Genomic DNA, 18,359 nt, shown 5'->3' with positions numbered 1-18,359 from the left:
TAGGCTGCAGTAGTTATGAGAAGGTGAAGACAGACTAGCTTGAAAGACGCATCAATGAAGTCTTTGCACTAATGACTGCAACAACAGAACAAATTAATATAGATTTAGACTACTTACCACACGCTTTGTCAGTAACAAATACTCAAAATACGTCTATGAAGACTACAAACTTGAAGTTTGATTGGTTCTGAGTGACAAGTAATTAAGGAAATATGATACTCTATTTTTCTCAAGTAGCCAAACAACGAACAAAATTAAAAGTATTATTTGAATCGTTTTAAAAAGAAATTAGGTTCTTCCTATCACTGTAAACAACATTGAATGAAAATGATTTAAATATATCAGCGATTCACAACTATCTTTTCTTCCTATATAGATCTTGTTACCCTCAATTTATCATCAATTAATGCACCTGCCTTATAAGTATACTGATTTTCTAGGACATTCCGTGTGAAAAGTGTGTAAAAATGAAGAGATTGAAAGGTTATAAGAAATGCAGGACATTGTTAAGTCATTTACTTCATCCATCACTGGATATTTGCTGTTCCGAATGTGTGTATAGATGATATATTTGAAGCAACCCTGCCTCCAAATCCCTCCCCTCCCCTTCCCAGCGCACAAAATGAATGAAAGTATTAGGTATTTTACAGTGCCACATTCATCGTCTTCTTTTTGAGACCTAAGCAAAGACATTAAAAGATACGGGGCTGACTGTACCATTGTTATATGATCGTTGTTGCGATAACATATAGAAAATGCTTATAATACTAAAGTAAGTAGCGAAAAGTAAATGAATATTTAATATTGTCTCAGTAAACCGTTAACGTTTCCTTAGCACATTATGTTACAGCTCTCAACCATTTCCAACGTTAACTTCTGCTCCGAAGAGGAATAGCTCACATTTTCTGCATCACCATTGTAAATACCTTTGGCAGCGGCTTCCTCTCCTTCTGTATGTGGATTCCAGTTAATTCGATGATATTTGGCGTATTCGGCACAGGGTAGCTCATGCTGAAGTGATTGTTGGCCAACATGAGGCTGAAATTGTGATCCATCGCGCTCAAGGTAGGTGGGTTCTGGCCGGAATATTTCCTGAGTTCCTCTTCCTCTCTCCCATACAAAACTCTCTGTACAATATCCAACGAAAGCAGTAAGCTGTAAGCGTTGTGCAGTCTCTGCCAGAAGGTCATGTGGTCCGTGTATCCGAGATTGTAGTCAGGGATGTAGGAAGGATTAATTGGGCTGCCGAAAGTCTTCCGAATAAGTGACGTAGCTCCAAGAGAAGCGTATCCAATTAATGGTGGAGATCCCACTTTGTGCGCTAAGCCGTAATAACAGGAGGAGCCGAATTTCTCGATAATGAATGCATCATACTTCTGCTCCGCTCTGTAAGGCAAAACGTAATTAACATGAGTTCCCAAGACGACATATTCAGCGGAGAACTCATTGTACACAAGAATATAAAAAGTAGACGTGCATGAGACACAAATATTCGAAAGGAACAACATCGACCCTAGACATGATTAAAACTAAGGGAAGTAAAACTTAAATGTTCCATTAAAATAATTAATTAATTATAGAAACAACCATGTTGTTACTAACGTTACTATACACATGAAGAACATACATGTGTAAGATTCGATGTGTGCTGCACTCAGATGCCGATATTTATCTCACTGCATGCTCCACATAATGAGCTGTTACAGACTGTTCCATGTTATGTCAAAGAACGTAAGTGAAACAAGAATACGTTATTATTTGACAGTATTGTGTGTATGTGTGAATATGGGAATAACACTTTGGTGCTGGACATAAACATAGCATTTTGTTGTTACTGACGTGTTTTTGTAGGCATTTTAGACTTCAAAAGAACAACGTGACACTTGACGAGCGTTATAGAATAGCTTAGACATGGGAAATATTTAATCTGACGGTCCAGTGTTCTTTGCACCATGTACTACACTGAGACTTAAACTTTGGATGTTTACAAGTGTTGCTTAGGCTGTAAGTTCATGACATAAACACTGTTTGTATGCATGAGTGCATGTGTGCGTGCGTGTGTGTGTGTGTGTGTGTGTGTGTGTGTGTGTGTGTGTGTGTGTATGTTTTGAGGACATACTTTAGATGTGCAAATTGCACCTTTAATGTAATTCCTTGGATAATTACTTTTGAACATGATTTAAAGAATTATATCGTCCAGATGCCTTTGAGCATGGCCAGTATGTTTGCTGTGGGTTACATTATGATTGTTTCTTTTTATGACTTGTACGTTACAGATATAATTGGCTCTTCCATTGTGAAGGGTCTCTACATGAGCCTCTTCATCACTTTGTTTAACATTTGACGTAATCTGGCATCTCAATTCTGGGCATGAACTGTAAACTAAAAAAAAGAAAAAAGAAAGAAAGAGTGAGCAGCTGAGTGTGTCTATAGTGGCCACAAGGTATATTGCCTTCATTTTCACCTCATATTTTACTAAGATTTTTGGTAATTATCGGAGCCCCACATGCATGTTCAACACATCATGTGCAGTATGTCAGTATATACATCCTTTCCTTCTCGCACCTGATGCATGAAAAGCGTGACTGAGAGTGTACAAGGTAAATTTCAGTATCTAGATATGTGGCAGCATAGAAAACCCTATAAAGGACGTACCAGGCAGCAGAGAGGTTTCTGTTCTCCTTGGACGAAGCTCTTGTACAGGTTGGCACCACACAACATGGAACTCTTTGGGCACTTCCGAAAGAACGGAACGCATGGGTTCCAAAAGAGTTCACTCGGCAGTGTTCCAGGAGACACGAGACGGGCGATACCGGCTAAGTGTGTGTGTGTGTGTGTGTGTGTGTGTGTGTGTGTGTGTGTGTGTGTGTGTGTGCCTGTTCATAGTTGATTCAGTACCATAATTTTGTAGGTTTCAGCTCCAGTGAAAGTTAACGTCTTGCTCTCATCGCTCACTGCTTGTTGAGCGGTATACAGAATTTTTCTGTTTGCTTTCGGAACGTTATAGCCAGTTGCCCTTAGACTAGTAGCACTTATCCAAGAATGCAATCCATCAATCTGCTGTACCTCTGTTCAAACACGTCGCCTCGTGATGCATCTTCTCAGTTCAGCCAGAGTAATTTCATTGTTGATTTCACCAGTATAGTATAATTGAAGATATTTCTGAGAGGCTTAATTTCGCAGGTCGTGTCTCATAGTAACATATCCTGATCAATGTGGCTAAATATTCTAAATTTTAGCACTCATTTTATCCAGAATTTCTGTTTGTGATGGCCACGTGTTCGCGGGAGTCGTTAGCTGTCACAGTTACTGATTCTCGAGGTAAAACTTCCAAATTAGTTTCAGAACCTCTTCTATTGTGCAACAATTAACAGTTAATTCTTATCGGTGAATTCTTGTTAACTTTCTTCGTGCACTCAAGCTCTGGGAATGACCGTTTGCCAACCACGAGCATACTGGGAAAGTTTTTTTTTATTCTTATATTTGTCCTGAATTTCTGTTGTATGTGTATATGTGTGTGAAAGTCGCCATTGAAATATTCCTCTGTGGCTTCCACAATTAATAATTAATGACAAATCGTGATGGGGTCTCCAAGACGCAGTTGTAAATCTAATTTTGTAACTCAGCTGAGAGTGTTATGAAGAACAGCAACCATCATCAATTTATTACATGTTTATGTTATTAGTATGTTCAGCTGTTCTTGAATAAATGTGATATTTTTACCAGAGCACATGCTTATGTATTCCGTCGCAAACTTCCACTTTACGTCCTACTGCTGTCTGTTGTGCTACAGATAAACAATGTCAAGTTATTTATTTAATACTCATTCAACTATCTTAAATGTGCAGATCTTTCAACGACAGATATCCTGCAATTTTTATGCCTTTTTTAGAAAAACTTCACTGTGATTGGCTGGAGACAGGACAGGATACGAGCATAGAGTCACAAATCTGAACTAGGATACTTTCACCATTTTGGGTTTTGAATTTTTCGGATCATTCAAAATTAATTTTTATTTTCTCACCATACTGCATTTTTTGAATTACCATCAGCATTATTCCCATCTTGCACTACTATATTTTTTTACTCCACGACCATCTTCAGTTTCATAATTGCAGTGCAGCCAGACGGAGACTTCTTGAAGTTGGCGTAGCTGTAATCGACTGCGGTCCCGCCAGGTGGAGTCTGCCTGAACTCAGTGCTTCCTCCGGAGTCGCTATAGAATTCCTAATCAGGTATTGGTTTTTCTATTACTTTTGGACCAGTAATGATAATTTCCATTTGTGAAGCCTGATGCAAGTAACGACTGGTGTTGCTTTACATTGACACAAGTAGCCAACCACTGTAAGGGTATGCAACTGAACAACTTCAGGTGCACATCCACAAATAGAGGAGAACTTCACAGATATTTTAACACTTAAAATATTTCATTTAGTAATATCTGTAACAAGTTTTATTTTTTGTAGTGCAGTAAAGAAACCTAGGTTCAACTTACTTTGTGAACTCTATCATTGGCTCCAAACCAAACTGAAATTCGCACCAGTATTTCACCATACCAATAATGAATCGTAGAAGCGTCACAGAAGACGACGCATCGTGGAATTCATTGAAATTAATGATTTCTGTGAAGGCTTTCCTACTCGCTGAAATGTCTATTTCGGAGTAGTTTACAGTGGGAACCTGAAACAAGTCAGAAAATGTAGTATTTTAGTAGACAAAATAAAAGTCCACAATAGCCTGAGAGTAAGTCTTACTAAAAATGTTGTGTACAGATGATCCAATAGGATATATAAACATAATTTAATCGCTGTAGTTGCTTCCTAATTTAATCCCTTAATACGCTACATTAATATTTCTTTGCACTATGGCAGCATTACGTCGTTTATTAATATGTGTAGATATTTTCTCCTTTAGTGGCATTCACAAAAGTCTAATGTGTGCATTCAAATAGGTGCCTCAGCTGTCTGACGATATCTGCGACCTGGAGCAGTAACGTCGTTTGAAGGTATTCAAAAGATTTTATCTTTTATAAAAACAGAAGAAAGTCCAGGCTAAGCCTTGCGACATGCCATGGCAATAAAGTACAGCTCAAGAGATGCCCTTGCCCTCTCTCCTACTAATTTCTTCACTCGGGAAGATTGAAAACAATCTCGTGCCGGATCCGGCCCGTGGGCCGCTGGCTGCCCATCCGTGGGTTACAGCATGTACCAAATTAGTACCCCGCTGATGGTGGAACGTCGTGTTTCAGAACTGTGTGCTAGCACTAACGCAGCACAAAGCTGCAGGATTATTATACGGGTAGTTGACCTGACTACCCCGTCACTGGTTACCTGAGGCCGATCTCACAACATTCCCCCCTCATTTGGAAAATTCGGTCCTCCGAATTGTAGGTTAGTGTTGAACCTATGAACTACTAAAACCACATGGAAACACTATGTCCAAAATTTTTTACTCTCTTTCACACCACTTTTTCCTCTACACTGGGGCACTGAAGCTGCATGGCGCAATCGTATGAGAAGCGCTCCTCGCCCGTCACTCAATTCACCTGCGAATGGGGGAAGCACGCAGCCGGCTGTTTCCACTCTCCCTGTCACGCGGCTTCACTGGGTGCCAACACGGCGCTCACTCACCGAGTGCTGGGCAACAGATGCGTGGCCCAGCCCCAACGTAGAGCCACTAAAGGGCCCACCAAACGTTGGTATACGTTTTGGATTATAATTGCGTTTTAGCTATTTATTTTCTGTCTCCTGAGGAGGAACTGAATGCAGTAGAACTGAGAGTCACTAAGTGTTATCACAGCGGCTGAATAAGATTATGTATAGCGAAGCATAAAGTAATAACCAAATTTTGCATGCTACTGATGGTCATTTATTTAGCTGAGGAAGTCTAAAGTTGCATGAATTAAATCAGATGAAATTAAGCTCATATTCAGTCTCTTGCTAAAGTGACGCTAACATAGATAAAAATTTTTGACAGAACAGATGAAACAGATTTATGTATGTGGACTGACATGTCAAGTGATTCGTATTGTGTACTTTGTTTATAATAACAAAAAATTTCAGTCCAACTGCGCTGTAGGCTCTCGTGAGTATATTGAGCAAATGAACTAATAGGACTCATTACAGTTGATAGTATTAAGTTTAATGACCTCAGATAGGAAGATGTGCAGGGTATAGTGGTAAGCAGAGATGGACATTATTCGAATAAATTTCTCTCTGTGTAATTTTTCGATTAAGTATATAATTCAAACAAATTTATGTTCCAATAAATTATTTGCATGTTATACATCGGATAAAGCCACCTTATTTTCTTTGTTTACTTCTTGTATACTTGTACTTCTTGTTTACTTGACTGAGTGTAGTTACTATTTTACAAATAACACATTAATGACTGGAACAGAAACGTGTTTTGGTGCCTCGATGCTTTCTGTCCTACAGTACAAAACTAAAGGTTTTGGGTTCGATCCTCGGTTGACCATACGATTTCTGTTACTTATCGCTTCTTTCTTCTATAAGAAAGACAAAAATGCCAAGTCAAGTTCCACTGTGTTTGGTGTAGATGTTTAAAAGTATGTACCCCTTATCTGGCTGCATAAAGTCGATTCGGAAGTGTGAGGAAGTCAAGGGCACACCACCATGCACAGTAAAGCTCTGGTGTGTTCAAACCTACCCTCTCGTTGAACACAGCTTCTCTTGGTTTTCAGTGTAACAAATGAAACACAAAAATAGTTATAGGGGGATGGCAGTACCAGTTACACTACCGATGTGGCCCCATTCAATTGTTTCTGGTCCAGTCAATACTTCTCCCCCTACATCTCCTAAAATGTGCAAATCTTCAGTACATTCTTCAGACTGATAGCACTCTGATACGGATGTCTCCCTGATACAGTTATGCAGTTCGTTAGTGTCTGCAGTGCTACAGAATGAGTGAACCAAACAAGAACTCAGTGATTTCTAACGAATAACGTCAACAGACTTTCCATCTAAAATCTCCCAGAACGTTTATGCAAGCTTCCTGCACGTTCAAAGTCATCACAACTTGTTTCAGGATCGACTCTGAGTAAGCTTTCCTTTAGAACACGGAATAGTTTTTCGATGCGATATGTGTGTTTGCAGTTTCATAGACCTTTCAGATGGAAAAACTCCAGAAGAGACACTCCGTTTGATATAGAAAAAAGTTCGTAATATTGCAGCACACTGCCAACTTTTTTATCGAGAAAGTGTCAAGAGACTATTGGAAGACTTGTTCGCCTTTATATACCAACTGAATCTATTGCTGCAGAACCGAATCATGATTCAAAAACAAGTAGCTGCTGTCCTTAACCAAGGGAGGGTAACAACAGACTGTAGTGTAATATAATACCAAAACAAATGTTGAAGAAATGAAGTGATAAGTTTCAAATCCCGTAAATTCGTAAAATGTAAATTTTACTTTGAACATGATTTCGGGGGTAGGAGGTAATCACCAGAAAATATTTGCTAAAAACTACTGATTTCCCATTTTCTGCTGAAGAAGATTGTGATTTGAAGTCTTGTATCATTGTAATGGAATAAAAAAAAATGGCTCTGGGCACTATGGGACTTAACTTCTTAGATCATCAGTCCCCTAGAACTTAGAACTAGTTAAACCTAACTAACGTAAGGACATCACACACATCCATGCCCGAGGCAGGATTCGAACCTGCGACCATAGCGGTCGCGCGGTTCCAGACTGTAGCGCCTAGAACCGCTCTGCCACTCCGGCCGACCTGTAGAGCAATAAAGATTTCAGAAGATAAAACACGTTTCTATGTTCTTTGGACGTGTAGAAAGTATATTCTTTAGCGTGTCAAGATGCCAAATCTTCACAGATGAAATAAGCATTCTGATCAAATGTTTGAGAAAAAGAGCTGTTTTGAAAACTTACTTAAAAAGAGCAAAAAGTACATTTGCTTCATAAATAACGAATATTTGGAGCAATAAATGTCACTGGATTTCATGTTTATCACTTATTCGTAATGTTTTTATTCATAGCTCAGGAATAAATGTTTTCATTCGTGTAAATGAATATAATTTACAATAAATATTTTTGTTATTCATGACTAAGGAATAATAATTTTTAATCTGTGTCCGTAATTCTTCATTTGAATAAATGTGCCCCAACTCGTGTGGCAAGCAAAGCCCATTGCGCATGCGCATGCACATTCGCAGCCTAAGTGCAAATGAGTGACAGCACATAATATCGGCGTAGCTGTGGTCAAACGCACTACAGCGCTCGTTCGTTTGTGTTATTAAGCTAGAAAGCATCTGTCATATTCGCCAATATTGGTCAATGGTCCCAAAATGTATTCGTGCTCTCTGCCGCACATCGCAAGCGCGTGTAGATGGCACAGATAGGTAATGTGCTTGCAGAGCTGTGCTCTACATCTTTCAGTATAAGGTGTGTGGCGACTGGTACACCCGCAGTGTTAGGACACCTTGTAGCTGAGCCAAGGCTTGACAAAAACTGGACTTGGAGTTTGAATGAGTGGACGGCTCTCTGCCGATCATGGATATAGGCCACACAAGCGGTAGCCAGAATTAAGAAAGTTCCTCAGAACGAAATTCCCATTACCATGATTTGGTGCTAGTATACGATGCATTATTGTTGAATATGAACAACTGTGCCGTAGTAATGTAATCTGCAAGGCTCACAGGTTGTTGAGTACGGTACAATGGTGGATTCTATTCAGGCAGGTTATATTCCTTACTGGTAGTACTTCTAGTATTGAAAGCTGAAAGATCGATCCCAACATCTCGCATTGTATCTGTTTAAGCAGTGTACCACTATTCGTAATTTAATTCGCTCTGTTCCCCTGGAAAGCCCTTGCTCATAGCAGGTAGTGATAGGTATAACTGAGTAGTGCACTGTGTACACCCGAAGAGGTCCTCCTCTCAGAAAATATGGATGGGTTGTAAGGATGTCAGGTAGGCATGCTCCCAAGTCTGTTCTCCTGCACCATTTTGGTTCACCATGGAGATTCATATCGTAACCTACTCCCTATGGCATCGGGCTAGCCGTTCAGCTGCCACAAACAAGTGAATAATCTATCCATTACTAACAGAGTCCCCTTTGTTCTGATATGTTCAAATTTCCCTTAAGTCAGTCATTTTACTGGATATGAATGTATTGCATAGGAGTCATATCTGCCGTTAGTGGTTCCTACTCATTTCAACCTTCTCTCTTCTCTGTTCCAAGCTAACTCTGGAACATAAAGCATATGGCAAGGTACGTGCAGGTTGTGCAGAAGTGGCTTGCTTGCATTGTCGAGCCACTTAGCCTTTGCCTGCTTTCGTCCTTTTTAGGACCAACGTCGGTATCGGTAGTAAACCCTCTGGTGGACCCCGAAAAGATCGAATACGTTCTATGTAGATGGCTGATTTTCGGGGCGTAAGTGCTCGTCCCCATCACCCATTCTCTAACACGACATTTAAGCAACTTGGAATTCTGTTGTCGCCTCCGCTACTGTCGTCCAGAGACTACCCATGGCGTCATAATGTCCACGAAATCTTTGCAAAAACTGTGCACTGATGCATCGTTTCCCCCACTCTGTTTCACTATCGCAAATGGTAGTGACGTTTTCCGTCCATAGACTGCCTTGTATAGTTATAGATCCGTACTCTAACTTATTCTTAATTTATGAATTCTTAACAGAAGACAAAATCGCCGTATTAGTTTTGACATTAAGTAAGTACCTTGGTCCATTTCGACATCTCTAGAGTAGCCACTAAACAAATTATGAACCACAGCTGTTCTGGTTTGTTGATTCGGAACGGCTGTCATTTTTACGTAGCGCGAAAAGTGAACCGTTATGATAAACACAATTTAATTCCCCACCGGTGTCTGCCGAAATGGGTTCAAGATGCCCAAACTAATAACCTCAAATCATTTGCTGTCCTCCGGTAGTCTCTGCAGGTGAATACACTGACGGCCTACCTCGTCTCTTCACATGTAGTGGACACATTTCTTGACATACTGTTCTGTTCTGTTCTAGGATAACAATGACCTGCTAATACATTTTCATGCACTTGCTCTAATACCTCATTTTTCAGTGTAGGTGCTACCACAATACAAGATCTGTGTATTGTTTATTTGCTTATCACTCTGCCATTCACGATAAACTGTGGTTGCTTTAACTGCAAATAGTTGCAATCTTCGTCAGCTGCTTGTACCTTGTACCATTCTGTAGCAGTGGAATCAACTAGTTGTAGCATATTAATTTTCATTCTCAGTTCATCTGCATTTCGGTGTGTCTTGCCTGAGCAATGAGGTATGCTTCGACTGAGATGTACCCATGATGTACAACACTTGTTATGTAAACATAAACATTTGTACAAATGCACATTTTTACTATATAATATGTGTTGTAAGAACTAACGCCTACCTGTGTGAACAAGCCCTTTTGCACAAAGGTGTATTTTTTTTTATCTGTATACGGTTTTACTTTCTCCATCATAACGACGATATGGCATAAGTGATAATCTCATAATGTAATACGATTTGCAATGACAAATAGTTTTTGGGAAACAGAAGATGACAGTTTTAGCTATCGAAACCTTTCATCACTAATGAACATTAATTAATGCGATCTTAGTTGTTAAAAGTTTTTTTTCAATTTAAATATAGATCGTTCCTTACATTTTCTCAATACGAGGATCTTCAACCTGTGCCAGGCGCATAAGTGTCATCTTTCCTGCAAGATCTCCACCACAAATCCCTTAGAAAATTTCGTGTACATAGTCCCAAACGCATCTATCACAATCGATATCAATTTTTGTAACTGCTGGTTGCATATAATATCTCTATGTGCTTTACTTAATTCTTCATTTCCCTGTAGCGCATCTACTAAACACAATACAATTCCTGTAAAATTAGTTCCTACTGTCACCCACAGCAGTTTTCTCGCACCTTGTTGTACAATAGCACTGAAATATTTCTTTAGTTGCTGTTCGTACGATATAAGCGATTTAAGGATGAATCTTAAGGCAACCTGAGTCTGTCAGAAATTTCCCCGAGATGGAACTACGTCTCATCAGGTTCTACAATGCGCTTATCAAGCCAATTTTTCTTGAAGTTCAAGCACGATATCCAACCCTAATATTGGTTACAGCAGGCAAAAGTTCCTTACAACCCCGGAAATATTACGCTCTATTCTGAGAACTCACCCTCGTGAAGGTACTTCTTTTCTACCCAGTCCTCCTAATCTACGTCATTGTGGACCAGACCTCCACTTCCTCATTACACTGAAACTTATCGCAGACAACTAAGAAGCAGCGTTCAATGAACACTTACGCTTCCTTCCGTCTGCCAAGTTATCTGATGAAAATTCCGCAACTTCACAAGTTTTGGATGGACGTATATTCAAGGGGAACACCACACGGCGGCTCCAGAGCCCCCTCTGGCGTTTCACGGCGAGTTATTACTGCAACCCCGTCTCCATCTACCACCCTCTCGTAGGATTTTGCGTGCAGTATGTCCCAGGTGGACTACACACCTACTCTCCTTAGAATACAGTACGCGACATTTCTGCTGTATGTGGCCCACGAATTGACCACAGGAATCTCGGACACTGGCTGGACCATCACGCGATGGCACCCAATGTACGTCCCTGTCTTGGCGGATCCAGTCTGAAGTCTGGAGCCATCAGGGTTAGCTGACAACTCGTCTGGCTGATGACGCTACTTGGTGAGGCTGTGGCTACAAGGTCACGCAATCGACCAATAACGTGAGGAGACTGTTAAACAGCTTCAAAGTATGCTACAGCAGTAATTCACAGCGGGAGCCTTGATGAAAGTTTAGAATAGTTCTAAGGCCAGCAAGGACAGACGCACAGTGTAGTCTTGGCCCTGTCTTGACATTGATGAAAACGAACGATAGAAGTAATATCAAGTCCCAGCTAGCACGTCATCAATCGCACTTAATAGTCCAGACGGAGGATCTGTCCTGGAAGATGGTGTCCAGGGTGGCTGTTGGTCACTGCACTGGAACTGCTCTGCTAAGCTCGCGTGCAGGCCTAAACAGCTACCTCGGGGAAGGATCCATGTAGAAAAATGACCCTGCGGATGCAGGTGAAGGTGCGGCCCATCAACGAGCTCTACGGTCGCCGTGCAAACCGTCTGGTTGCCTGGCCGGAACGCAGTTGTCGCCATCTGCTGGACTGAACGAGGAGTCCGGAGTTCAGATCTCCCCCGACGACTGTTCCGCAGGGGCGGGGCTCGAGGCAAACCAATAATTGTGCTGGATGCCGTCAGCTCCTAAAGCCTATGGTGCCGTGGTACAGCGTTACAGCTGCATGTCTGGTTCGGTTGTGTATTATCGTTAGTTTAAAGACTCTCAGTCTTATTACATTCGACTGCTTTGCAACAAACATGTTGGACAAGCAGCGTCTATCGTCTTTCGATACGTAGTATCCCTCCTCTTGCTAATTTGGCCATTGTTTCAGTGAATTATGACAGAATAGCTCGTTTTTCGTAATAAACGAGTTGTTATAACTAGATCTTTTGTTTTTCAAGTTCGCTTCAAACCTGTTGTGGGGATACATAGTGACAGGCATGCTCCACTTACATTGTTCCTGTGGTCGAGAAATACTTTAGAAATTGATCAAACTTACGACATTATTACAATAGTGCTTACCAAGAGAAACTTCATCTCCTGTCCCTAGTGTATGTGGAGATTAAAATGGCTCTGAGCACTATGGGATTCAACATCTGAGGTCATCAGTACCCTAGAACTTAGAACAACTTAAACCTAACTAACCTAAGGACATCACACACATCCATGCCCGAGGCAGGATTCGAACCTGCGACCGTAGCAGTCGGGCGGTTCCGGACTGAAGCGCCTAGAACCGCTCGGCAACCGCGGCCGGCATCTGGAGATTACACGCTCCCCTTTTTCACTACGGAAAACGGCCCAGACATGTCTGAAATGAGACGGCAGCACTTAGTCGTTCGGCACTTGCTAGGAAATCCATAAAGCGTCGTTTCTCCTATGTTTTCACTGGGCGTATAGCCTGGCTAGTAAAACGTATATGATAGGAAAGGATACCATACACTATGATAAATACTGCTAATGATGGGCATTTCAGCAACAAAGCCAAAAAGATAAATTTATCTTTCAGATTGAGGGATCTCACCATCCATTTCCCGTAACCCCCTCCGGAATTAACCGTTCTTTCGGAATTGTTATCTTGCCATCAATAAGCGAATTATGTAAGATTTTTTTTAAAAGAAAGTATGTAGGATTTGAATTCAATTACGCGGAAGTATTTTTAATGAGAAGAGTTTTAACTTCTTTTGAAATTCTGTCCGTGAATTCTATGATGCTATATGGGTGGCAAATTTAATTTCATCAGCTAAACATATTATTGACTTCATATAGATAGCCCTGGCCAAAATCAGGTACAGTTGTGATCAAAAATTTCCGAACGACCTGAATTGCATTTCGCCTGATTCTAATGCAACCCACATAGCGCAGCTGTCTAGCAGATCCTCTAATCGCCCCTCGGTACAGTCGTTTGACTATTGAAAATGGTTCCAACAAGTCACCACTAGAAAACACTGCTCTGTATCGCAATAACTCAAGATGTAAAGTAATACCAAAGTACTACAAATATTAGGGAACATCTTATCACAGATAAGACGGTTCTTCAGGCTTGTAAGCTCACATTTATTACAATAAATGACATACATAAAATGTTACCACTCCCATTATTACGTCAGATGGGTAATTCACGTAGTAAGTTCGTCGTATTCATGATTTCCTCTTCAAAATAACATACCGTACTTATTATTTAACACAAAATGACATTAAAAATTTAAGTTATTCACGAGCAGCTGGTTTAGAATATGTATGAACTTCAAATGACACGACTAACCGTCTCGTTCTGCATATGGATTCAAACCCAGGTCATGCAGACTAAACAAAGACTTCGTGACTGACGGAAACTAACAGTCATTCCTGACTAGGCATACAGAGAGTGATATACCTCGATTTTAGACAGTATCAGTTAGCAAATATCAACTTTAAATTACATAACGTAGACATGGTTAACGGCCGGGAATTCCTATCCAGCATCTATTGTCCTTGTTAACGAACTACGAGAGATGTTAAATATTGCTTCTTCACAAGTAACTTACTTGAAATGCCGTGAGGTAAAGCTTTGTGTTGGACAGGGATTCGAACCCAGAACCTAACTGGATTGTCATCGAAGCGCAATCAACTGTGACATATCGGATTTTCTCGGCAGTAGCTAGATGTTTTAACTGGAATGACAAGAAGAAACACTATTTTTTTTTCTTTCCAAGGACTCCAACCTGGCACCTGGCGCTGTTATATTCTAGAGAAAACGAACGTTAAAAATGGGTTTGTTACACCAGCAGCGACATGTGAGCATGTTTGAACTAGAAATAATATGACTAAGAGTTCAGTGCTCACTGGGAATCGAGCCCCACACATATCGTTGTTGACTGCACATAAAGAGACGTCAGCTACCGAATTTTTCTAAACCAGTAGCTCGGAGTAACTTCCTTGAATTTACAATGATTTCGCAAACAGTTCTGTGTCTCACTGGGACTCAAAAACGTCGGATACCGTTAGTGTTGACAACGAATGAAAATACATTACAAATCAAAATTATGACCCACCAGCAGATAGGTGTTCTCATGCTAGAGATTGATAATACATAATGAAAGCTTTAGTGCCGGGCCAGGATTCGAACCCTTTCACGCGCAATATGTGGAGATGTTGAGGAATCTGCAGTTTTCAACAAACAAAAAATTGCAGTGCAGTGCAGTGCAAAAGAAAAGCTGTAACTGTCTGTCTCTCAGAAGTCTAGATCCGCCCATATACATTATCTCACAGCACTGTGCAATGTGCAAGTGCTGGAGGAATTGTTGTTCAGTTCTGGAGGTGTTGTAGCTACACTCCTGGAAATTGAAATAAGAACACCGTGAATTCATTGTCCCAGGAAGGGGAAACTTTATTGACACATTCCTGGGGTCAGATACATGGACAGATTCGGAGATCTTGCTGGCCAGGGTAGTTGACTTACACCTTCTAGAGCACGTTGGGTGGCACGGGATACATGCGGACGTGCATCGTCCTGTTGGAACAGCAAGTTCCCTTGCCGGTCTAGGAATGGTAGAATGATGGGTTCGATGACGGTTTGGATGTACCGTGCACTATTCAGTGTCCCCTCGACGATCACCAGTGGTGTACGGCCAGTGTAGGAGATCGCTCCCCACACCATGATGACGGGTGTTGGCCCTGTGTGCCTCGGTCGTATGCAGTCCTGATTGTGGCGCTCACCTGCACGGCGCCAAACACGCATACGACCATCATTGGCACCAAGGCAGAAGCGACTCTCATCGCTGAAGACGACACGTCTCCATTCGTCCCTTCATTCACGCCTGTCGCGACACCACTGGAGGCGGGCTGCACGATGTTGGGGCGTGAGCGGAAGACGGCCTAACGGTGTGCGGGACCGTAGCCCAGCTTCATGGAGACGGTTGCGAATGGTCCTCGCCGATACCCCAGGAGCAACAGTGTCCCTAATTTGCTGGGAAGTGGCGGTGCGGTCCCCTACGGCACTGCGTAGGATCCTACGGTCTTGGCGTGCATCCGTGCGTCGCTGCGGTCCGGTCCCAGGTCGACGGGCACGTGCACCTTCCGCCGACCACTGGCGACAACATCGATGTACTGTGGAGACCTCACGCCCCACGTGTTGAGCAATTCGGCGGTACGTCCACCCGGCCTCCCGCATGCCCACTATACGCCATCGCTCAAAGTCCGTCAACTGCACATACGGTTCACGTCCACGCTGTCGCTGCATCCTACCAGTGTTAAAGACTGCGATGGAGCTCCGTATGCCACGGCAAACTGGCTGACACTGACGGCGGCGGTGCACAAATGCTGCGCAGCTATCGCCATTCGACGACCAACACCGCGGTTCCTGGTGTGTCCGCTGTGCCGTGCGTGTGATCAACAGTAAGACTCACAGTGTCCGGAGCAAGTATGGTGGGTCTGACACACCGGTGTCAATGTGTTCTTTTTTCCATTTCCAGGAGTGTATATGTCAATTAGTAGCGTAACGGTAAGCGTCGCGCACGTTGATAAGACGTCGCGAGTTTGGGTACATTCACTGCTACATTTTTTTTAAAACGCCATACTGCTGTCTGCTGAAGTTATCGATCTAATGGAACTTTGAACATAATTCCCTTCACTTCTCAACCCAAAATAGCCGAATGTGAAAAAAGGGCTAACTTCTGTGACATTTTGTCCTTTTCAGGTTTAATAGATGGCCAGGCTGCAGATGCATCTTGAAACTTTTGTATTATGTATGGGGAGAGCGCATCGTGCCAAAATATGTCAGAAAAGTATTTTCTACATTAGCTCTCGTGTGGCAGTGGCATTTTATTCTTCATAAAAACTTGTTTGACAGCTTAAACTCAGAATAAGTTTTCTACATGCATGTAATCAATAAACTGCATGTGCATTGACAGACTGTTACAGATAAGATCAGAGAATTCGCATATATCGTTGATGATTAATTTCTCTCTCATGTTAAGTAATGTTTCAACAACACTAAAAGAAACCGTACGAACATTGTGCACTGTATTATGAGAAATGAAATAAAACTACCCACGATAACCTTACGACGAGCCGGCTGGAGTGGCCGTGCGGCTCTAGGCGCTACAGTCTGGAGCCGAGCGACCGCTACGGTCACAGGTTCGAATCCTGCCTCGGGCATGGATGTGTGTGATGTCCTTAGGTTAGTTAGGTTTAATTAGTTCTAAGTTCTAGGCGACTGATGATCTCAGAAGTTAAGTCGCATAGTGCTCAGAGCCATTTTTGAACCTTACGACGAAAGTCTGTTTCAATAAAACTGAGTATCTGTACACAAGGGTGCCTCTATCGGCACCAATTAGTAAAATACTAATCACTTAGATTTCGATTGGGTCTATGTTTGATTGGTATGCTGTGTCATACTCAAGTGGTATGCAAATGTGACATTTCATAAATAAAGTTATGTATTCCTACAAACCCAAAATTTGTTTGTCAGCAGAGGAAAAAGGCGTTACCTGTTGTGCAGCATTGTGAGTTTTTCACCATTGCACTATGAGCCGAAAGTATTTTCTTGCGATTTCCTTATCGATGTGTGATCTGACTGCTTTAGCTCTCTCAAAGAAGGGATAAAAACGTTACAGTCAGCAAGACTGGAACCGCAAACCATAACAGACGCTTTCTATCAGGTTAGCACGTTTCCGGAAAGCTAAGGAACAGTAATGCGTCTACGTCCCACGTCCCTTATAACGAGACCAGTAGTAGCTAGAACACGTAAATCGCTATTTAAAGGACGAGATTAGATGCGATTTTCACGTGCAACGACTTTCCTGGGCTGAAAACCGTAAATTTACAATCTTTTGTTACAGCTCAAGCGTTAATAATAACTCAGATTACTCAATGGAAATGACAGGAAAAATCAAGTGAACTTTGAGGCTTAATTCCGTGCACACCAGGAAGTAACTCGTCGATCACAGAATTGCCAAATATACCTTGCCTTGTTGTCAAATCACAGTTACATTACCAGTAGGAAGAAGACGAACCGATGTGATCCTACACTGGGCTGGGAAGTGACCATAGCTGACGTCTCAAAGACGCGGCTGCTACGGCCTGGAATACGTAATCCGTCTGATTCACATTTCTGTAACTGGGTTTAGGGACTGGAGCGTAGTTACTAATAATACTCAGAACTCTCTGCAAACTAAGCTTCATAAATCAGTAGCTCTCATAGTTGTTTTTATATGTCTTTCGTAAGTGTACTTAACTATGGAAATCATTCAGGAACGTTTTCGTGCCTCGCCGATAGTCGAGCACAACGAACAAATAAAAATAAAAAAAAATACTGTGTGCGTGTGTGTGTGTGTGTGTATGTGTGTGTGTGTGTGTAAGAGATAGATAGAGAGAGAGAGAGAGAGAGAGAGAGAGAGAGAGAAAGAGACAGAAGTGAGAGAGAGTGAGGGTGAGATATAAAAATAGAAAAGAAAGGGAAAGAGAGTAAAAAAATTGTTGCAAAGAAACTGAATCACGCTATGTAAAGAAATCTTTCATTAAAATGACACGTTCTACATCATTACGAAATGTCGTATTCATGATCTATGAACAAGTATTAATCTAATCTAATCTAAACATATCAGATTGCTGACTAGTCATGAAGAGGCACGTATTACAGAAATTTTCGCCAATATCAGCAACCAAATCTAAACTTGATAAAAAAGAAAAAGACGACAGTTTTGTAATAAACAGAGACTCCTGTAAAGACCCTTTCGTCCCTGTTAACTAAC

The 18,359-nt window shown here is 41.5% G+C and overlaps 1 protein-coding gene across 1 annotated transcript in view; it reads right to left on the bottom strand.

Moving 5' to 3' along the window:
* Positions 1-18,359, bottom strand: part of LOC126174947 (UDP-glucosyltransferase 2-like) — a 108,918-nt gene that overhangs the window by 43,071 nt on the left and 47,488 nt on the right. The window contains exons 3-4 of the mRNA XM_049921405.1: positions 4,496-4,680; positions 927-1,386 (exon numbers count right to left, since the gene is read on the bottom strand). Of these exons, the coding sequence (XP_049777362.1) occupies positions 927-1,386; positions 4,496-4,680 (645 nt within the window). The remainder of the gene's footprint in view (positions 1-926; positions 1,387-4,495; positions 4,681-18,359) is intronic.

Source organism: Schistocerca cancellata, chromosome 3 (genome assembly GCF_023864275.1).
Source record: "Schistocerca cancellata isolate TAMUIC-IGC-003103 chromosome 3, iqSchCanc2.1, whole genome shotgun sequence".
In the NCBI taxonomy this organism is placed as follows: Eukaryota; Metazoa; Arthropoda; class Insecta; order Orthoptera; family Acrididae; genus Schistocerca; species Schistocerca cancellata.
The sequence above is the reverse complement of the archived record's forward strand: the minus strand, read 5'-3'. Positions and strand labels throughout refer to the sequence as shown.